This window comes from Myotis daubentonii, chromosome 3 (assembly GCF_963259705.1).
Source record: "Myotis daubentonii chromosome 3, mMyoDau2.1, whole genome shotgun sequence".
Lineage (NCBI taxonomy): Eukaryota > Metazoa > Chordata > Mammalia > Chiroptera > Vespertilionidae > Myotis > Myotis daubentonii.
This window is the reverse complement of record NC_081842.1, coordinates 80,257,610-80,281,321: the sequence shown is the minus strand read 5'-3', so window position 1 is coordinate 80,281,321 and position 23,712 is coordinate 80,257,610. Positions and strand designations below refer to the sequence as shown.

The 23,712-nt window shown below is 43.6% G+C and overlaps 1 protein-coding gene across 1 annotated transcript in view; it reads right to left on the bottom strand.

Annotated features, from left to right (window-relative positions):
• Positions 1–6,762, bottom strand: part of CMSS1 (cms1 ribosomal small subunit homolog) — a 418,346-nt gene extending 411,584 nt beyond the window's left edge. Inside the window, exon 1 of the mRNA XM_059687966.1 lies at positions 6,547–6,762. Within this exon, the coding sequence (XP_059543949.1) occupies positions 6,547–6,610 (64 nt within the window). The 5' untranslated portion in view covers positions 6,611–6,762. The remainder of the gene's footprint in view (positions 1–6,546) is intronic.
• Between the last annotated feature and the right edge of the window lie 16,950 nt (positions 6,763–23,712).

Genomic DNA, 23,712 nt, shown 5'->3' with positions numbered 1-23,712 from the left:
TATTTGAATTTTGATTGAACCGCATCAATGTGTAAATACCATAATGTAAGCAGAATATGCTTTCCCCCCTCTAATTCCATTACAAGTGTCTAAAATAGGGCTAAGCGTGAGAGCTCAATAAATGATTTTAAAAATAACATGCCCTCAAGTTGATCCTCTGTTGTATGTTATCAAAATCTACTGTAAATATTCCAAGTCTAAGTTTTACATGTAGAGTCACTGCTCTACAACATCTACTATGAATGGCTGCCTATAGGTCTTTCATGTGAAAAAGGAAAAAAAAAAAAAAAAAAGCCACAAAAAAAACCCTGGTTTATTCAGGTTTATAGGAAAGATCAAAAGTGTTCCCCTACTTTGTCATTTCGAAAAGGAATTCAACATAGATAAAGCAACGTGATTTGAAGGAGATACTATAAAACATATTAAATATTACCAAAAAAAAATTTTACAATTCCCATTTCAGCAATCACAAACAAAATGTACAATCAAATTGGTTCTAAATGACAAAAGCTGTCACTGTAAGAATTACTGGCTCATTTACAAAGCAAAAGTCTGTTGTCCCCTTTCAAAACATAATTTATAAAAATAAATCCAAATATGAATAAATCAGGATATTCCTTGGCCTTTCTTTGTGAAATTGGGTAGTTGGTTATTTAATTTACTGAGATAAGGAAGTCTGGAGAAGAGGCAGATTTGGGAATAATTCAGTAATTGGATATCATTTGCATTTGACATTCCCATGAAATAAGTAAAGACTTTACGAAGACAGCCAGGTATATGAGCCTTGAGCTCTCAAATTAAGTTTGAGCTCCTGGTAGAGACAGTAGAGTAGGTTGCAATGGTACAACCTACCTACAGTATTTGTATCCAAGTAAGAAGAGCAAACTTAGGGAGACTAGGGGTTAATAGACACAGTTTGATAACAATGATCTATATAAACAGAAAGGTTTATAAGATATGAACCTCTTTAAATTGATAAAGGATTGTTATTTTAGAGATAATACTCTCACCATTGATAATTAGAATAATAATGTATGAGAAATTTAAGTGCACAGACTGGTTTCAGATTGCCTGCCTATGAATACAGCCTTCTGACTTACTAAGTGAACAACACTGGGCAAATAATTTAACCATGTAGCACCTCAATTTCCTCATCTATAAAATGGGAAAAACAACAGTTAACTACCTCATGGGGTACTTATGAAGATTAAATGAGCAATCAAAACATTATGTGTCACATAGTAAGCACTCAACAAATCCAAATTAGTATTATTATCTGCAGTCTTCCACACTATATACAGAAGTGTCCTCAGACTTCAGTTTTCTAGTTAGATGCTTGGTAAGAGATGACATCAAAGATTCAGAATTAACTAGGGAAAGCATATGAAAATGCCCCGACCCGCGGGACAACAACGGGGGAACGAAGAGACACCCTAGGAGAATGAGACAAACAAGGGACACCAAAGAATGGAGGCAAGACAAGTCCTGATCAAGCCTCAAACTTTATTCTCACCGCGGCAGAATATATACTGTTTTAGGGAAGGGGGGTGGGTAAAGGGGTCTATGGGCAGTAACCTATTACTAGAGATTTATTAGGCTCCTGATGGCTGTGCTTATCAGCGGAGATGTGTGCTTTAGCAGGCTCCTGATGGCTGTGTGCTTATCAGTGGAGATGTGTGATGTAGCGGCTGTGTGAGGGTAGTTTATCTTTAACTGCTGGCCAATTTGCAAGACACAGGTGGTTTCTGGTAATCAGGAGTTTCTGGAGGAACCAGAAACTTATAGTTTTTAAGATGGCTTTGTCTAAGCCAATATTTCTAATGGCTCCCAACATGAAAAACCCACCTGAAGAAGTGGAGGCTAGAAGTTTTGCAGATTGTGAAAGCCATTCTCTTTAAAAGTAAGCTGTATGTTTGCCAGTCATTCCTAAATCTGTATCTACAGCCCTGACCCAACCCTGGAGCTCCAGACCCAGCTGACTACGAGATACTTGACTTGGTAATTTAATAGGCATGTTATTGGAATAAAAAGGGGAAACAATCAGTGTTCTCTTCAGTTAGTGAATGATCAAGTAACCATCTCTATCTCCAGGAACTCTCAACTCTGCTCCCTAAGTCACGAAATCCATGCAGTAAATGACATTCTCTGTTTTCAGCTTCACACTTTATCATTATCATTAATGTTTTGTAGTCATGACTCTACTGCATGTATTGTTCACTTAAATCAATTCAAACAATTTCTTAAGGAAGGCAGGGAATAAGAAAATAAGTGGAAAAAAATTAGATGCCGTAAAATGATTCCTAGGTTCTGCTGCCTGAAGCAGACTGCACTGCACATTCCTCAACAGAAGCAACTCTCAGCTGTCTTATCCTGGGCCATGACTCCAATCACCACCAATAATGTCACCAATGGAGAGATCACACATCCCAGGTGGGCCAGGACAGTTCCAGTAAAATTCTAATAGCATGGCTTTCCACTCTCAAAAGTGTCTGGATTGGCTGAGAAATTATGTCTACTTATGTATATGATCACCAAGAGCTCTGCAGCATCTTGCATTCATTCATTCACTCATCCATCCATCCATTCATTCATTCATTCATCTAATATCTACCAAACTCCAAGTACCAGGTCCCATGTTGGGCTCCATTACAATGCAGGATTCTAATATAAAAATGACATATCTTGAAAAGCCACAAGATATATGCAGAAAGGGTCGTATTTAGATCAAGAGCTTAAGTAAGAGTCTCTGAATTACATACCACATCTAAGAAGACATGAGACCAGCAAAAACAGTATATTTGCTTAGACACATAATAAACAGATAACTGGATACATTAGACCAGCTGTGGGCAAACTACGGCCCGCGGGCCGGATCCGGCCCGTTTGAAGTGAATAAAACTATTGAAAAAAAAGACCGTACCCTTTTATGTAATGATGTTTACTTTGAATTTATATTAGTTCACACAAACACTCCATCCATGCTTTTGTTCCGGCCCTCCGCTCCAGTTTAAGAACCCATTGTGACCCTCGAGTCAAAAAGTTTGCCCACCCCTGCATTAGACAGATGTTATACAGTGTAAAACCAGCATATATTTGTTGAATAAATGACTAAAATGCTCCATTGTATTGTCACCATTGGTGTGAACTGGGAACAGGTAATAAGGAAAGATGTTTATTTTTATAGACAAGTAGCACACAACAGAAATAAAAGCATCATTGCAACTATCTTTCCTTTTTTCTGATTTAAGGTACTATTTCTCCTTTGATCTTCAAAACAAAATATAATTTATACATTTTAGGCTGATTTGCCCTATTAATGTAGGAAGAATCAGGAAATCTGAATTGGTTCAACTGTGATTTCTTCCAGATTATAAATACTATACAGATCAGTTAGGCAAATTACCAGTAAATTATCACTCAAGCAGAATTCAAGGAAGCTTATATGCTCACTTTACCTAAAAGCAGTAACAAAGCAAAGACCTCTCACAAATTTGATGTTAGTGATTTTCAAAGCTTAGTCTTACAGCTAGAAGGAATCTGAAAAGTAAGGTAATCCTGACAACTCCAAGATATGATCTTGATGGGGATTCTGGCAACTTAGACGAAGGAGGCTATAGCACTTTAAAGTTCTACTAGATTCAATGTTTAGAACTGTTGGTAGTTAAGACCCCTACAAAGATAATCCCTAAGAACCCTCATTTTACAGATCATGATAATGAGGCCCCAAGAAGCCATGTAGTAATAGTGGGAAAAGTGTGATTTAGAAAGTCAGGCACAGTTGACTAACCTCTTCCCAGATATTTTCCTTGCTGTGTATTTCTCAGGACAGTACTTTTCTGTTTTTCATTTATAAAAATGACACTTACCTTTTAAAGATATTATAAAGATGAAATCAATTCCTATTTATGAAAACATCTAGCACATAACTGATGCTCAATACAAGTTGATTTCCCTCCTTCCAAAGGGTAACTAACTTTAGAGACACATTGCTGGTGAGCAGCAAGAGACAGGACTAGAATCAAGAATTAGGATTCCCTTCACCACTAGAAAAGATTTTAATTAGTTCTTAAATGGTCTCTATCCTTTAAGAAATATAGCTTTTACCACTTGAGGTAAGGGGAGAGGGTAATTAAAGTACATATGGGACACCACAGCCTACAAAGAAAGATAATTGTGCCTTGAAACACAGAGATGCATTTGCTAGGAATAAAGTTCCAAAAGAGTCAGGAAGTTATTCGAGGACGTATTACATTGGCTACTTTTAAAAAATGACTTCTAAACTGGCTATCATCAACAAATCAACAAACGACAAATGCTGGAGAGGATGTGGAGAAAAAGGAACACTTGTGCACTGCTGGTGGGAATGCAGACTGGTGCAGCCACTATGGAAGACAGAATGTAGTTTCCTCAAAAAACTAAAAATGGAACTCCCATTTGACCCTGTGATCCCACTTCTAGGAATATATCCCAAGAAACCAGAAACACCAGTCAGAAAGGATATATGCACCCCTATGTTCATAGCAGCACAATTCACCATAGCTAAGATCTGGAACGGCCTAAGTGCCCATCTGTAGATGAATGGATTAGAAAACTGTGGTACATCTACACGATGGAATACTATGCTGCTGTAAAAAAGAAGGAACTCTCTTACCATTTGCAACGTCATGTATGGAACTGGAGAGCATTATGCTAAGTGAAATAAGCCAGTCAATGAAGGAAAAATACCACATGATCTCACTCATTTATGGACAATAGAGACCATTATAAACTTATGAACAAAAATAGATACAGAGGCAGAGGTGCCTCGAACAGACTGTCAAACTACAGCAGGAAGGCCGGGGAGGGTGGGAGGGCAGGAGGGGGGTGGGTAAGAGATCAACCGAAGGACTTGTATGCATGCATATAAGCATAACCAATGGACATAAGACACTGGGGGGTAGGGGAGGCCAGGGGATTGTCAAGGGCGGGGAGGGAAAAAGGAGACATATGTAATACTCTTTGTAATACTTTAAGCAATAAAAATAAATAAATAAAATAAAGTTAAATTATTTGTTTCAAAAAAAATGACTTCTGCTCAAGATCATATATGTATCCCATTCATTTAGGGTCATTTCTATTGGTAAAGTACTCTATCAATAGTAATATAATTAATGGAGATAAATTTTTATTTTATTTATTTATTTTTTAAAAATATATTTTCATTGACTTCAGAGAGGAAGGAAGAGGGAGAGAGAGATAGAAACATCCATGATGAGAGCGAATCAGGGATTGCCTGCCTCCTGCAAGTCCCCCACTGGGGATGAAGCCCACATCCCAGGCACATGCCCTTGACCAGAATCGAATCTGGGACCTTTCAGTTCGCAGGCAGACACTCTATCCACTGAGCCAAACCGGCTAGGGCAATTTTTATTAAAGAAAAATTGTACTAAAACAAAAATGACATCTGCTCAGTTTGTACTGAAAGCTGCCCTTGTGGAAACATGCTTTAGTAGAAGTTTGTTGTTTTTAACAGACATTTCACAACTCATATTTCAACATTAATGTTTGCAGCAAATATGTATTAAGTGTCCATCATGTGCAGGGCCCTGTGGACTATACAGACATAAATCAGACTTTGGCCTTGTCCTAAAAAAAAAAAAAAATCTCAGAAGCTAGCAGAGAGGCCGGCTAACTTTGAAGAAAGACAGAGAACATAAATAATTAAGCCTTATGGGACGTGAAAAGAAAAGTCCCATGCCAGGTCTACGGTGAGAAGTTACTTCATGCTCTCTGCTCTAGGATAACATGTCCACGGCACTGGCAGGGGGTACACACAGCACAGTAAACACCGTATGAATTGTGCGAACTTAATTCTAGTCTGGCTTCTGATTCCAACTAGCTATGCGCACTTGTCCAATTACTGTACATCTTTAGGTCTCACGTTCCTCGTCTGTAAAATGAGTTCAAACGGATGATCCCCAAGCCTCCTTTAGGCTCCAATAGTCCAAATTACATCACTGATGACGTCAGCAAGAAAAACTCCGGTTTCTATTTACCACACACTTCCTATGTGCCAAGCACTCTGCTATGGTGCATCATTTATATTATCTTCATTTAACCTTCACAACAACCTTATGAAATTGGCATTGTTATTATCCTTATTTTAGAGATGGGGTGGTGGGGGGAGCAGTATTATGGGGCTGGAGTCGCGGTTTGAAAGGGAGCAGTCTGAACCTACTCTAGGAGTTACTCTTAGCCCCTACAACCCAAACGAGGTCTTCACGAAAACCCTCTTACCCACTAAGAAAAGAAGGGAAAGAAAAACAGAGCTTGGAAGAGGGTCCTTCCTGGCTGGCGGGCAGATCTGGGTTCACGTCACGCTTCTCTGTCCCACGTGTTAGTGAGTCTCAGCACCGCCGCCCCGGCGATGCCCGCGCGCTGCCACAGCTGTGCGCACCACAGCTGGACGGAGCTGGCGACGGCCAGCGGCGGCCCGGGCGGGGGCGCGCGGAGGGGCTCGGGGCGGGGGCGAGGGAGGCCCCGCGGGCGCGCGGGCAGAGTGGGTACCTGGGCTGCTGGCGGCTCCTGCCGGCTGGTTCTCCCACCAGTCGTCTCCAAGATCGTCTGCCATCTCCACGCGGGGCTCTCCGTGGGCGGACCACGAGGGAAAAGCTTACGGAGGCAGAGACTCGCTGTCGCGCAGCCAGGGGTCCGAAGAAGCAGCACGAACAGCCTCTGCTCAGACCGCGTCGCCTCCGCCCCGCAGCGATGGCGTCAGAACCTCCGTCCCGCCTCCCAGGCAGCCGCGCCCAACTCCTCACAGTTTCCACACCTGTGCTCCTGGGCAGGGTCGGTTTGGAGACGCAAAATAAATCCCCACAAAAGCACAAAGACAAGAATACGCATAAGCAAAAAAGAAAGATTATATTTTTAATTAGTTATTTTAAGACTTTAGGTTTTATTTTTGCTTAAAGTTGTTGTCGAAAGTGTGGAACCGGATGCGAAGACAGTTTTTCTAGTCTCAGTTTCAAAGAACGGGAGCCGCGGGACCAGACCGGAGCACGTGGCTGTGTTTTCATGTGTGTGTCAATGTCTGGGTGTCCTGTGTTTGTACAGTTTGCTCTTATAAAAGGTGCACAAGGGCTCATGGCCCATGAATGTTGGGCCTTTGTTGTAGATTTGGGTACTGCTCTTTTTGTCCGATTAAGTAAAGAAATTAATTGGTCTGTAAGGGCTCGCCCACGGAAAGACCCTGCTTGTCCGAAAAGTTTAGAATCGACTCCCTCACCCCCTTCCATTGTGCAACTCTTCCCCCGCCTCCGCCCTCTTCCCCTCCCCTAGAAGGGAGCCCATTGCCACCTAACTATAGGTAAGAGACCTACAGTGCTTCTTGTCTCACTTTCAACGTGAAGTGGCAGAGATGGGCAAGGAAGACCTGATGTGCGCCAAGTGCTGCAGCCAGCTGTAAGGTAAGTATAGACAATATTTTCAGGCAGGTCTTTTTACACAACAGTAAAAATTTTAGAAAAAAAAAGGATTAAATACACGCAACGTGGCCGGCACTATGCTTGGAATAGTGGTTTAAAGATGTGTAAGATATGATGGCGCCTTCCAGATGTCACCAATTAGAGTAGAGGAAATAGAACTTTTAAGGCTAAAGGCTAATGATAGGATACATCCTGGTAAATAACAAAGACCAAGTATCTTAATCTGATGAGGATAGGATTAGTCATTATGTGAACAATTCCCCAAACCCACCCAGCTAATAGGTGGTGTACAAGTGCATTACAGTTAGACTTGATCAGCGTGCCGTAAGTACCCTAAAAGAGAAAATAGGAGCTATAAAAGTGGCAAATGTAGTCCTGGCCCTCATGCCTCTACCAAAGACCAAGGCTCATCCTTACTCCCTTAGCTCTATTACTAGCCCTGGGGTTCTGCACCATCCCTTGTTTCCCTAACTCCACTTTATCTTCATAGTCCCTTTACTAAATTCTTTTCAATTACCCAGTTTAAGGGTCCCTTCCTGGGGGGCGGGGGTGTGGGGGTACAGTCACTGCCTTAGTTTGGGTTCCTCCAAAAGCAGAACCTGTGACAGGGCATAGATGCAAGTAGTTTATTTGGGAGATGATCGGGGAGGTGGGGAACAGGAATAAAGGCAGGGAAAGTGAATATTAAACTGGTTATTGGTATGGGCAATAACTGGCTTTTATATCCTGTTGGGTACCAACTGAGAAATAATGTAGATTGTGCCTCAGAATTTTCCTCAGGAAGGAAGAGGCTAGGGCATTTACCCACGTACCGTCATCTTCCTTTGGATGAGGATTGTCCCATGAGATTTGAATTTCCAGCGACTCCCAGGTTATGGTGCCATTGCAGAAAGCCCTCAGGCAGAAGAGTAGAACTACACATTTCACCCTGCTTGAGGTGGGATGCTCCCAGTTGCCAGAACTTTACTCCTTGGCTGGATAGCTTCCAAGGTGGGCTGAGGGGTCCAAAAAGCATCTGCTCCAAATTTGCACTGTTATTCTCTCCATTTTATAAATGGTGAATGTGGGAAGCCACCGCTTGCCAATACTGTTATGAGCATGCACCAAGGAATGGGGAGGCGGATGGACCTTGAGCGTTAGCAGGGCTGACGCTAGGCACCAATTGTTTATGTTGAGATAGTGGTGGCTCGAAGCAATTTCCTGACCTGATAGCCTCCAAGTAAATGTTTACTGGACCTTACTGATCTTTACTGACCTTTGAGACTGTCTGCTACTTGTTTGCCGTGCTTTACTGAGGTCAAGATGTGTATCTAAAATTAAATAAAAAGCAGACTAGGTCAGATCTCGGTGTGTCTCTTCAAGAAAGAGGCTCCACCTGGCCGCCCAATTCCTTCTAAATTCCTATTTCTTGTATAGCATTTTCATTTGTGCGTCGGCCCCTCCTTCAGATCCTGAACCTCACTGCAAAGGTCGAGGCAGGTGAAACTAAGGCACAGAGAAGTAACTTGCTCTCGTCACCCATCTAGTAGGTGGTTCCCCATCTGTCTATGGCTTTCACAAATTCCCAAAGCTGTCTGTGACCCAGAAATGATCCATACCCACACACCATTGTTCAGAGACCTTTATTTTCTGCAACCAGAGGCCATACTGTACTTTAAGTTCAGCCCAGAAATTGATCAAAAGGGTGGCAGAGCTATAAAGAGATGGGATGCCCAGGCTGACATATTTGTTTTGCTAAAGTCAAATCAAACTCTGGAACTGTGATGGGGACAGTTGGATAGATATGCTTGAGGTCCCTGAATCCCCAGGTTCCTGAGCCTTCTGGGTTGACAGAAGGGCCCCTTCCCCCTTGCTGGAAAAAAAGCAAACATTATCTGGAGATGATTCAAGGCCTCACCTTAGTCAGTTGCCTCACAAAATGCTGTGTATGCCCTCACTTTCTCTCATTGCTTCTTCACCAAAAACTAGTGTTATATCTCAGTATAGACAGAATGGAAAGTGAAGTTCTTTTTTTTTTTAAATTCAGATTTAACTGTGTATCCTGTATTTATTTTTTTTTTTAAAATATATATATTTTATTGATTTTTTACAGAGAGGAAGGGAGAGGGATAGAAAGTTAGAAACATTGATGAGAGAGAAGCATCGATCAGCTGCCTCCTGCACAACCCCTACTGGGGAAGTGCCCACAACCAAGGTACATGCCCTTGACCGGAATTGAACCTGGGACCCTTTAGTCCTCAGGCCGATGCTCTATCCAGTGAGCCAAACCAGCTAGGGCGGAAAGTGCAGTTCTTACTACAGGAGAAAATTCTTATTTATAAGAAAAGCCATATATATATATATATATATATATATATATATATATATATATACACACACACACACACACACACACACTAGAGGCCTGTTGCACGAAAAGATTCGTGCAATAGGCTTTCCCTTCCCCTGGCTACTGGCACCAGTTTTCCTCCGGCACCCGGGACCCAGGCTTTCGCTCTGGCCAGAGCCACCTTCAAGCCTTCTCTGCCCCGCCCGGCCACCCCAGGTCGGGTCGCACACGAGATGCCTGCTGCCCGGGTCGGGTCGTAGATAACAGGCCCGGATGGCGGCAGGACAGGCGGGATGGCGCTGTCCCGCCCTGCCTGCAGTATGCAAATTAGCCGTCATCTTTGTTGGTGGTTAATTTGCATATCATGCTGATTAGCCAATAGTATTAGATAGGATTAGATATATCAGCAGGAACCAAGAATTTTATAGTGTAATGGATCTTGAGAATATTGGACCATCAGTATGTAAAGCTGAGTAGGAGAGAAGTTGATATGGGGATACTTTCGAGTAGCTGAGGATTTAATGTCCCAGCAAGTCCTAACCCCCTTGTGTTAGGATGGCCACTTCAAGCTTGGACACAATGGTGACATCAGAACTTTCTTGGCATATTATTAGGGAAAGGGTCAGGAGGCTCAGAAGTGAACTTCTTAGAATGGATTTCTTATTTGAAATCAGAGAATTTGCCAGCTGACTATTCTTGTGGGCGGGGGGGGGGGGGGGGGGGGGGGGGCAGAGGACAATCCTTTCACTAAAGCAGTAAGATTGCCGTAGTGAGTAGTCATTGACTAAGATGAGGGGCTCAATGGTGACTGTCCTGTGCAGGCCAGAGATGACAATAGGAGATGCCCTGGGGGCACTGAGTATCATAGGATTCCAGAAAAGCAAAGGCAGTTTGCAGCATTTAACCATCAGAAACAAAGTGAATGTAATTAGCAGTCTTGGATCTTTGACATATAGGGTGTTCCTAGAGGCAAGATAGGTCAGAAGTTAATGAGGGTATTGGTTGATTTATATAACAACAACAGAAGCAATACAATCAGGAGCAGAAGGCAGATGTCAACTGCCAAATGGAAAAGCATGATCTCTGGACCCATTTGCAGATATAAGCCAGTTCTCAAACCTAGAGCCCATTGATTAAAGGGAATATGAATTCCCCTGAGAAAGTTCTCTGCAACACAACCAGTACAAGGATGGGGCAAAAGTAGGTTACAGTTCTTCCTATAGAAAATAATGCAAAAATCTATATATATAAAAGCCTAAGCGACCATCACAACTGAACAGACGACTGAACAGGCTGCGTGGGGCGACCAGGCCGGCAGGGGGGTTAGTGAGGGCCAACCAAATGACTGAGCAGCAGGCTGTGTGGGGCGACCAGGCCAGCACTGCGGTTAGTGAGGGATGACCAAACAACTGAACAGCAGGCTGCGTGATACAACCAGACCAGCAGGGGAGTTAGTGAGGGACAACCAAACGACTGAGCAACAGGCTGTATGGGGCAACCAGGCCAGAAGGAGAATTAGTGAGGGACAACCAAACTACTGAGCAGCAGGCTGTGTGGGGTGACCAGGCTGGCAGGGGGGTTAGTGAGGGACGACCAAATGACTGAGCAGCAAGCTGCAAAGATGGCAGCGCCCACAGCCAATCGGGAGGGAATATACTAATTGACTGCCATGCCCTCAAAGATGGCGGTGCCCACAGCCACAAGATGGCCTGCAGGGGAGGGCAGTTGTGGGTGATGAGGCCTACAGGGGAGGACAGTTAGGGGCGACCAGGCCAGCAGGGGAGGGCAGTTGGAGGTGACCAGGCCTGCAGGGGAGGGCAATTAGAGGCAACCAGGCCAGCAGGGAAGGGCAGTTAGGGGCAACCAGGCCAGCAGGGGAGGGCAGTTGGGGGCAATCGGGCTGGTAGGGGAGTGGATAGGGGCAATCAGCCAGGCAGGCAGGCGAGCGGTTGGGAGCCAGCAGTCCCGGATTGTGAGAGGGATCGGGCCTAAACCGGCAGTTGGACATCCCCCAAAGGGTCCCAGATTGGAGAAGGTGCAGGCTGGGCTGAGGGACAACACCCCCCCCCCCAGTGCACAACTTTCGTGCACCGGGTCTCTAGTCTATACTAATAAAAGGGTAGGTGGTCCTCGCGCAACATCATCAGAAGATGGCCACCACAAGATGGCTGCACACACAGCGGAGACGGGGCTCAGCAGCCACTCTGCGTGGTGAGGCCTGGGGGTCCCATGGCTCTGCACAGCGCGGAGGAGGCTGGTCCTGGTGGAGGAGGCGTGTTGCGGCAGGGGAGGGCAGTTGTGGGCAATTGGGTTGGCAAGGGAGGGTAGTTGTGGGTGATAAGGCCAGCAGGGGAGCGGTTAAGGGGCAATCAGGCAGGCAGGCAGGTGAGCAGTTAGGAGCCAGCGGTCCCAGATTGTGAGAGGGATGTACAACTGCCGGTTTAGGCCCAATCCCTATGGGACAGTCGGACATCCCCCGAAGAGTCCCAGATTGGAGAGGGTGCAGGCGGGGCTGAGGGACACCCATCCCCCATGCACAAATTTCATGCACCAGGTCACTAGTTAATAAATAATAATACAAGAATAAACTCTGTCTTTCACATACTCACAACTGTAAACCTACTTTTGCCCCACCCTGTATGCAATATGTACTCAAACCTTTTCCAACAGAACCTATGACCAGATTTCAGATTAATTGTACAGTGAGGAAATGGAAAGTGTCTGGCTCTTTCAAGAGATGTTGGATAACAGGGTGAACTACATGGACGAAGAGAATCTGAACTGCTTCCATAACTTCCTGTTAGAGTGGGGCATACAGGAGCCAGGTGATAGAGTCCTGACTCAAATCTGTTTCACAGTTCGTGGCTCCCATGGATCCATCAACTTATGGTTGTAGAGAGTGCCTGAGAAAGGCCCTTGAGGTGATTGTCATCTGAATCCAGCAGTTTGAGGAAGAGAGGGACAAGCATCACCGTGAGCAGGATGATTCAGATAATGAGGAAGATTTTGCTCGCAGTTTTGCGAAAATGACCCTAGTTACTCAGCCTTTAAGGCTAGAAGCAGGCGCTCTCTACATATGGTCATCTCTTCAGCTGCTGACTGCATAATTGAGATGGCTATACTTTGCAGATGGTAGAACCATTACATGGATCTTCTGACATATGAAGTAGGAACCATTAGGGTAGGAAGGATCAAATGGAAGCCCCTAAGTCTGCCTCTCCCACCCCACTACATTGTAAAGATAGTAAGTCAGAAGCGCTATCTCACTCCAGTGAACTGCAGAGGTTAATGACAACCTAAAGGACTTAGAGGCTGAGAGGGTTCAGTTTGCCTAAATCAGATGGACCATGGTAAATGATGGTGGGCTACTGTAAACTTAATCAGATGGTATCTTCTATCACAAAGGCTTTAGCAGGTGTTGTATATTTGGATGAACCAATCATCACAGCCTCTAGCACTTCCTGTGTGATTTTGATCTGGCAAATGTATGCTACTTATACTCAATTTCTATCAGGGAAGAAGATCAAAAGCAGTTTGCATTCACTTGAGAAGATTGATTTCATGTTCACTCAAAGCTGTGAATGCTTTTCTATGAACCCTCCCAGGGATGGTTACTCCTGCTCTTTGTCATAATATAGTTCAAAAAAATTTGACCTGACTCTTCTTCAAAATATTGTGTTGATTTGTTGTATTGATGACACCATATTAACTGGGTCTTGGGAGAAGGAAATAAGTGCCTTAACATGCCAGAGGGTGATAAATTACAACTGTCCAGGAGCCTGCAACGTTGATCACATTTTTAGGAATCTGGATATCTGAGGCATGCCTGGTTATCCCCTTTAAGGTAAAGGAAAGTTATTTTATCATTCATTTCCCATCACTAAGAAAAAGAAACAGTACTTGTTGCATCTCTTTGGATTGTACAGATAGCCTGTGCCACACTTGGAAATACTTCCTAACCCATTTATAAGTGAATCAAAGACTGCCAGTTTTGAGTAGGATCAAGAGGCAATAGGGCTTGGCAGCATGTTCAGGCTATGATACAAGCTGCTCATCCACTCAGTTCATGATGATGTGATCGACCTCAAGGTGTTAGGTGATAGATAATGATGCAGGGTAGAACCTAGCAGGACCTAAAAGGAGAGTCACAGCACAAACTCCTCAGGTTCCAGAGTAAGGCCATGACTTCTGCAGCCAAACAATTCAGAAAGCACCTACTGTCATAATACTGCACTCCAGTAGAAACTGAGCATCTGACTATGGAACATCAAATGGTTATGTGAGCAGAGCTGCCCTTCAGGACCTGGTTTTTATAAGGTCAGGTATGCACAGCAAAAACCCACTGAACAATAGAAATGGTGTACATGAGATCACATTTAAGTGGGTTCAGAAGTTGTAGGTACATGAACAGCTGGTCCAGATCTCCAAGTCTGTGGTATTCTTCAGCTCACACCTACGGTTAAATGAGGTGTTGCCTATGACCAGCTGATGATGGAGGAAAATGTTCAAGACTGGTTCAGGTTTGGCATGTTGGTGGAACTGAAAATGGACTACTGCTGCACTACAATCCTCCTCATGGAGTGGCCCTAAAGGACAGTGGTGAGGAGAATCCTAGTGGCCAGAGCTTCAAGATGTACATTTAGTCATCACCTTTGAATGGAGAGAGAAATAGACTGAGAAGAATAAGCGTAGTCTTGAGCAGAAGTGAATGGTATGTTTGAGCGGGTCAAGGGCCCGTAAGACAATATTTGAAGTTCAATAGCCAAGATATCTGGGAAGAGGCGTGTGGAGGGACCTGAGGGGGTGGCAAAAGTGTGCGCATCTTGTGTCCCATGTCTAGGCCCACCATGTCTAGCATCTATCACAGACAAGACACTGAACAGCCAGGTGGACATGCGGCAGGTTGTATTTTCTAAAGATGCTACCAATATATCCCATCCTGCATACTTTCTTTACAACGTAACCTTGTTATTCCTCCTATTGAATAGTGAGGTCTGCATTATTTCTCTTTGTACCTGGGCAAACCTTTATCACCTCAACTAAGAGAATATGGTAGAAAGGATGTTCTGTGAATTCTGAGGCTAGATTTTTAAAATTCAATGCCTTTCCACCTTGTTACCTTGGGATGCTCACATGAAACCCAGGAATCATGCTGTGAGAAAACTCAAAGTAGCCAACATGGAGAAATGACATGAAAAGGACATATGTAGGTATTCCAGCCCACAGTCCAGCAGAGGTCTCTGCTGACAACCAACATCAACAGCTAGGCCTGTAAATGAAGATGCCTCTGGATTACTCTAGGCCCCAGTTGTTGATTCACCCCCAGCTGTGGTCCCAGATATCATGGAGTAGAGAGAAATCATCCCACTATGTTCTCTCCGAGTCCCAGACCCACTGAATTTATGTTAAGTAAAAAAAATCTGCTTGTGGAGCTGCTGTTTCTCCTCTGGCCATGAGAGGGAGCACTCATCCCTGCCAGTTACTGAAACCATGCTTTCCCTCTCCTAACCAAGGCTGCTCAGCCTGCCTAGAGTGGTAATGAATTTTTCCTCTCACTGCGCAGGGCCTGGTGAGGTCAGGTAGCTGAAGTAAAACTTACTTTTGTTTATCTTATATCTGAGTATGTATGGGCTCTGTAAGATCCCTTTATTTAGAGAAAGAAAAACCTGATCTTTAACTTCCCCTTTGGCCCTGGAATATTGGCATGCAGATTGCATGCTTATGCTTGAAGAGAGAAAACTCATTCTAGTTTGCACTTTGGAGTTATGGGGTGAAGGTGGAGTGTCTGGCAGGCAGACGTGAAGGTCCCTAGAAGGTAACATCTATTGAAGTGGAGGAGGGGCAATGAGTGGCAGTCCCCATAGGGGTCTGCAGAGCTTCCCTGGGGGACGCTGGGACTTGTGGTTTCTGACCCACCACAGTGGTGTCGCTTAGACTCCTTATCCATTTGGTAAACATTGTGATGCACTTGGAGGTAAGGGAGGCTGCGGAGGTCATTTCCCGTAACCTCCTTTATTATGGGTTATTCCTATTAGCAGGTGGTTTTTTCCTTTTAGTATTTTTTAAGTTGTGGTAAAACATAAAATTTATCATCATGACCATTTTAAAACTTTACAGTTCAGTGGCATTAAATGCGTTCGCCATCACCACCACCCATGTCCAGAATTATTTTTATCTTGCAAAACTGAAACTCTATATCCATTAAATAATTCCCCATTCCTATCACCTCTCAGCTGCTGACAACCACTCTTCTATTTGTGAAATCATATAATATTTGTTCTTTTGTGATCGGCTTATTTCTCTTAGTGTAATGCCCTCCACATTCATCCATGTTGTAGAATGTGTCAGAATTTTCTTTTTTAAGGCCGAGTAATATTCCATTGTATGTATACACCACATTTTCTTTATATGTTCATCTATTGGTGGATATCTGGGTTGCTTCTACTTTTAAATATAGTGAATAATATTGCTATGATCACTGATGTACAAGTACTGTATCTTTTTGTGTTCCTACTTTCAAGTCTTTGGGGTATATACCCAGAGGTGGAAATGCCAGATAATTTGGTAATTCTATTTAAATTTTTTGAGGAACCACTATACTGTTTTCATAGCAGTTGCCCAATTTTACATTCCCACCAGCAGTACACAAGGGTTCCAATTTGTCCATATCCTAGCTAACACTTATTTTCTGTTTTTTCTTAAATAGTAGCCATCATATTGGTGAGGTGGTCCCTTTAGTTTTTAAAGCCTTATATATCTGTCCTCATATCTCCTAGTGGATAATGATGTCATCATCATATCCATCAATATGTCTTCTGGTAGCTAGCTATTCCTATTGTCTCTGGTAAGGACCATAAATAAGAAATTGGTCATCACTTTCTCTTTCTCTATTGAGGCAAGCTAATAATCTGAGCCCTCACTGACCAGTGTTTGCTTCTAAGAAAGCTGAGAACTTTTACCTCCTTCCTTGAAGCAATATGAACTAATAGTCAGAGTGTGGACCTTGAGCCAGATACCTGGGTTAACATCCTGGAATTGTAATTTAGTGAATCTTGGGCAAGTTGCTATGCTTCAGTTTCTTCAGCTGTAAAATGGAGCTAATAATAGAGTTATGAGCAGTTACTAAGGCAATACATAAAAACACCTAAAGCAGTCTCTGGTACATGGTTGGCATTCAGCAAATGGTAGCAGCTCTTATCCCTCCATACTACACCCTACTACATCATCCACTCTTTCAACTACTGTAGAAGGTAGTTACTATCATCACTTACTATTTTATAGGTGCAAAAGCTGAAGTTTAGAGAGTTTAAGTAATTGAATCCAGATGACACAGCTGGTAGATAAAGGAGTTGAGATTTGTTCTCTGCATCTGACCCCGGAGCCCTCTCTTAACATGTTTTGTGTTGGTGACTCTGGTTTGGCAGAACAAATAACAGGGACAGCATTGTCTTTGGTGAGGAAAGGCAACTATTATTAGTAGTATGAAATTGGAGACTGGTCAACGTTCCATTAGCTTTCCCCATTGTCTCTCATCCCAAGAAAAAGAGCAGATGCGAACACAGCTGCCAGCCACTCATCAGGTGAAAACTGACTTGGATGTGCTCATTAAATAATTAATATTTAGGATTCACAAGCTTTAATTTAGAGGTGCTTTTGATTTCTAATAAAAATCTATTTTTTTTATTTGAAGAAAGATAGCAAAGAAAAAAATCTCTGGGAGGATTCTGGATGCCTCAAAGGAAAATTTGATTAGATGATCCTGTGTTTTAGTAACACACAGGAGAAACTTTTGAGTTACTTGTTAAAAAGGGACGATGTGCCCCACTTTTGACTTAAATTTCATTACACTATCCAGTAATTAACAAAAACATTTCTAATCATAAAAATTATCAACTGCTATTTGACATCATAGAGAATAACTTGTTTGAGGATAAAATTTATCCTGACACAAATGTTGGTTTTGAAAATGAAAGAAAGCATTAGAAATCCTGTGTAACTCTTTGTTGAAAGAAAGATAACCCCAAGGCTTACTCCACAGATATTTTTCATGATATATAATAAGCATAAACATTTGCATTTATAGAGTCACAAGGACCATTAAGGAGAAAACCTGTTCTGAAACATAGTAAAACACAATTGATGTACTCTCCATGCTGGCCCTGCATATTTGGAATTAGTTGTAATTCCATATAGATTGGGGTGGCATTTACCCTCGCTGTATCTATGATGAAAGGATTTGTTAAATGAATTCATGCAGTAAGTAAGGAGGAGATTTTAAAGAAATCTAATTATTATTGCCTGCAAATAGAGTTACTAATTTCCAGTCGGTCTTTTTTCTCCCTCTTATTACAGAGATCTCCAGTTCTCTCTTGAGGCCTTGCCCCACCTGTCATCTTCCTATCACTTGGAGCACAGGCATCTCTCACCATCAGGTCAAAGCCCACCAGACTCTAAATAAACTGAGTGTCTTCTCCTGTCCCTGCCTGGAGCAGGCTCTGTGGTGGACGACACCTCTCTGGCAGTGGTACCATCCCTGTCTTGCAAGTGTATCAATGTGAAGAAAGCTTCCTTCTCCCTCCTAAGGCCATCCTGGGATTGTCCCCAAGTTCAGTTCAGTCTTGCAGCTGTCTTTTCAGTCTTCCATTCTTCATTCTGTTTCCTAGTCCTTGAAATATACCCTGACACCTGGCCTGGCATCTGGTTCTTACTCTTGAGGCTTGGTTAGGACCCTTCACCATCAACCCCTCATCTTGGATTGTAGCTGTTCAGATTTCTCCTGTTTTGCTACTTGTATCTTACCTTCTCCAAAAAATAATCTAAAATACTTATTTCTTTTTTACCATTTTTCTACTTAAGCACCTACAATGTCTTCTTATTATATACTAGAGGCCCGGTGCATGAAATTCGTGCACAGGGGCTGGGTCCCCTCAGCCCAGCCTGCACCCTCTCCAATCCGGGACCCCTCTCACAATCCGGGACTGCTGGCTCCTAACTGCTCACCTGCCTGCCTGCCTGATCAACCCTAACTGCCCCCCCAGCCAGCCTGATCACCCATAACTGCTTCTGCCTGCCATCCTGATTGCCCCTAACTGCCCCCCCCACGCCAGCCTGGTCACTCCCATCTGCCCCCCTCTGCTGGCCTGGTGGACCCAACTGCCCCCTTCTGCCAGCCTGGTCTCCCCCAACTGTCCCCATCTGCCGGCCTGGTCACCCCTTACTGCCTCCCCCACCAGCCTGGTTGCCCCTTACTGCCCTCCCTTATGGCCTAGTCACCCCCAACTGTCCCCCGCTGCCGGCCTGATTGTCCCTAACTGCCCCCCAACCCCGCCAGCCTGGTCGCTCCCAACTACCCCCCCCCTGCCAGCCTGGTCACCCCCAACTGCTCCCCCTCCCCCCACCAGCCTGGTTGCCCCAACTGCACCCCCTGCCAGCCTGGTCGCCCCATGCAGCCTGCTGTTCAGTCGTTTGGTCATCCCTCACTAACCCCCCTGCCAGCCTGGTCGCCCCACGCAGCCTGCTATTCAGTCATTTGGTTGTCCCTCACTAACCCCCCTTCTGGCCTTGTTGCCCCATGCAGCCTGCTGTTTGGTCATTACTATTACTGTGATGGTGTCCCAGACAATTTGCATATTCCTCTATTATTAATATAGATCTGTAGCCGGGCCGGCGCCATGCCACTCCTGCTCATCCCAGCTGCGCAGTGCCTTCAGCTGCTGCTGCTAGGTAGAATGCTGCCATGGAGGCGGGAGAGGCTGGCACTGCTGCAGTTTGGCTCGCCAGCTGTGAGCCCAGCATCTGGCGCCCTTCAGTCAGCTGAGCGATCCTCCCACTATGGGGGCACACTGACCACCGGGGGCAGCTCCTGCGTTGAACATCGGCCCCCTGGTGGTCAGTGCACATCATAGTGACCTGTCAAAAGGTCATTAAGTTGCTTGGTCCCTTAGGCATTTATATATATAGATTACATAAAATATAAATGTCTCTTTCATACATGTAAAGACCTGCATTGCTTGACCCTCCTTTGGTTATTAAATCGGTAAATCAAGCTTCCTTTAGTAGTTCTTGAATAGATCAGAAGATAGATCAAGTTGGCCATTTTCCTTATCTCAACCTCCCTGACCCACAACCACCCCAGGACACACACATAGACACACACACACCCTCTGTCTTTAAAGGATAAGTTGTTCCTCTTGGAATGCCCTATGTACCAGCCATCTAAATTCTATCAAGTTAAAAATGATTTCTTTAAAAATCATCTTCTACAGAAATCTGAGAGACACTATCTCAGTCATATGGTCAAAGTCAACATAAAGATTGATAATATGCCGAAACCGGTTTGGCTCAGTGGATAGAGCGTCGGCCTGAGGACTGAAGGGTCCCAGGTTCGATTCCGGTCAAGGGCATGTACCTGGGTTGCGGGCATATCCCCAGTGGGAGATGTGCAGGAGGCAGCTGATCGATGTTTCTCTCTCATCGATGTTTCTAACTCTCTATCTCTCTCCCTTCCTCTCTGTAAAAAATCAATAAAATATATTTTTTAAAAAAAAGATTGATAATATACATAATGGTAATATACAACCTCTATATGAAGTGATAAAAAAAATGGCAACCACTGTGATCTTTTCCCCCCACACAAAAAGTATAACCCCAGTCTAATCATGAGATAACCATCATACAAATTTCAATTAATAGAAATTTTTGAAATACATTACCAGTGATCGTCAAAACTGTCAAGTTCTTTGAAACAATGAAAGTCTGAGAAACTTTTATAGCCACGAGGAGCCTAAAGAGAAATGATGACTAAATGTGATGCATTCTGAATGGCAGATGTTAATAATAGGGGGAACTGGTGCAGGTTTGTGGAAACTACCTGTAATATTTTTGAAATTTTCTTATAAATAGAAAACTATTCAAAAATAGTTTATTAAAAATAAAATTGTTAGTGACTTGCAAATAAAATTGTTTTAAAAATTAAAATAATCTCCAAATAACTGAGACTAGGTTTTATCCCACAGTGAACTTCTAAATAATCTTGGGATACATAATTTTCTGTATAATCCAAGAATCCCACAGCTGGATTCAGTCACACCTCACATTGAGTTTGGCACTGCCTCCCACAGCAGCCTTCAGAGATTCACTCTTCCCTCAAACCCGATATTGGACCAGTGCTCTGTGATGGGCTGTGGATGCCAAGGTGAAACAACAAGGTGCCTGTTCTCAAGAAGCTTTCACTCTAATAGGGGAGCAAGGCAGTTTATTTCTAAGCAGGAAAGAGGATAGGACAGAAGACTGTACAAATCAGGGTAGTGTCACAGGGGAGAGCGTGACTAAATCTGAGCAGAAGGGGCGAGGAGTGCCCTGTGTCCTGAGAGGTGAGCAGGAATTATGCTGCAAACAAGACAGAGGAAGCATTCCCAGGAAGGGAGCCATACAGAATGGTCTTTCTCTTTCTGAATTTCTGTAAGCACATATGCATCAGTTGGCATCAAACCACCCTGCATGTGTTTGTACACCACCTGGAAATCAACTTGTTTAACAAACATCTTGATATCCTCCAAACGGAAGATACCACTTTTAAAGGAGAAAGACCCTGTTTTCTGTTGCATTTGTGTCCCTCACATGACCTTAGTAATGTCAAGCACAAAGTAGGGGCTACTTTGTGTTTACATAATGGGTTACGGTAGACCCATTGTAATGATGGGTCTTGTCCAGTGTTCTAAATTCCAACCTTTTATCTCTTCCTGTCTCTGTCTCCTATATCTATCCTTCCATTTACTTCTGTGACCAACACTTGTGTACACTCAAGATGACTGGTCCACATTATAAAAGAGTCATTGACTCCAGAGTGAAATAGAACTCATTGGGTGCCGGGGTCCAACCCCAGTGGGTCCAGGGGTCCCCAAAGGTGTAGACGGAGTCGGCGAAGAAGGAAGGACACGGAGACAGTGTTCAGTTGATCAGCAGCCTAGCCAGGATCTCCAGCCAGGATCTCCAGCCAAGTTCTGGTCTGGATCTCCAGAGAGGTTCTGCTTTGGATCTCCAGGGAAGTTCTGTGGCCATGTTCCCTCGCTAGGCTCTCCAGCCAGGCTCAGTCACCAGGTTCTAGTCAGGTTCTCTTGCCATGTTCTATAGTCAGGTTCAGTCCAGGATCTTTTGCCATGTTCTCTCCAGTGAAGTTCTTCTGTCTCCAGGCTCCGTGTAGGTTCTGTCTTCTGAATTCTGTTCTAAGCTCTGTCTCTTTCTGTCTTGTTACATCTGTATTTATACCAGTTGATTCAATCCCATCAATCTCTATTCCAAAGGTTAGGGCGTTTCTTATCTCCATTCCAGGGAGTAACGATTATGTAGCTTAAGCATGATTGTTCGTAGTTAAAATGATTAATTACCCGCCTGGCACTTAGTTAAGGGGTTTTATTCGCTCCCTAACTTCAGGGGAAAATCCCTACCTGGGGAAACAACCTTTCTCAGAGGTGACCTTGGTTAAAACACATAGTGCCAAGAAGGTGAGCAAACATATTAAGAAAAGTATGCCATATATGCCAGGTCCCTTGAAACAGCAAGCATGGACCGGCTCCCGGCAATTGGGCTATATGGAAATGGAAGCTGTGGTCTTGAGCTTCCAAACTGATGGTTTAAACAAGTGAGTTAACCAGCCACAGATTGGAGCTACATATTTGCCTGTTGAATGATTTGAAGAATCCCTTTATAATATTCTGGACATGGTAAGTTATGAGCATTCTGAGCTTGACAAGCCATCACCAAATAATTCTTTCTTTATCAGTGATACTTAAGATGCTTAGGATCTTGAAGCAGGTCTGCTTCTGCTCTGTAGTTCCAGTCCCCACCATCTCCCCTCAAAATATTTGGCTGTGGTGCAGCAATGTGAAAAAGAATAGGTTGTTTGAAGATTGTGGGAGAAGAGAGGTCTGTGACAGTATTTTCTTTTATGGCAGACTAAAGGCCCGATGCACAAAATTCATGCAAGGGGCTTGGCCCTTGCAGCCCCGACTTCGTCTGGAAGGTCGTTCGGCTATCCGGTCTAATTAGCATATTATGCTTTTATTATTATCGTTGTGACAGATGCAGCAGCTAATTTTCCCAATATCTGTTCTCCCTCCTTCTATATTAATAGAACCCCTGATTTCTAGCTGGGCATGTGGTTACTCTCAATTCATATTCAATTTCCCACACTCCTTCACAACTTGTGACAATGTGACTAAATTCAAGCAATGGGATATAGGAGGGAGCGATCTAAGCAACTGCTGGGTTGAGTCCATTAAGGAAACATGCTCTCACTTCCTAATTTTTTCACCTTCCCACTGGCTGGAATGTGGCTGTGATGGTTAGTTAGCCTGGCCCTTGGAAATGAGGGCAACACCTTTGGAGTGGAAGAACAACAAGATACAGTAGTCCCCCCTTTTCTGCAGGGATGTGATCCAAGACCCCCAGTGGATGCCTGACACTGTAGATAGTACCGAACCCTATAGATACCATGTTTTTTTCTACTCACACAAACCCATGATAAAGTTTAATTTTACAGGCACAGTAAGAGATTAACAACAACTGCTACTCATAAAATAGAACAATTACAGTAATATACTGTAATAAAAGTTTTGTGAATGTAGGCTCTTTCTCTCTGATAATTAATCTAATAGCCAAGATGGCTACTAAGTGGTATGGTACATAGTGTGGATACTCTGGACAAAGGGATGATTCACGTCCTAGGTGGGACAGAACAGAATGGCGTGGGATTTCATCACGCTATTCAGAATGGCATGCAATTTAAAACTCATGAATTGTTTATTTCTGGAATTTTCCATTTAATATTTTCAGACCACAGTTGACCGCAGGTAACTGAAAACACGGAAAGTAAAATTATGGATAAGGGGGGAACACTGTAGAAGAAAACTGGGCCCT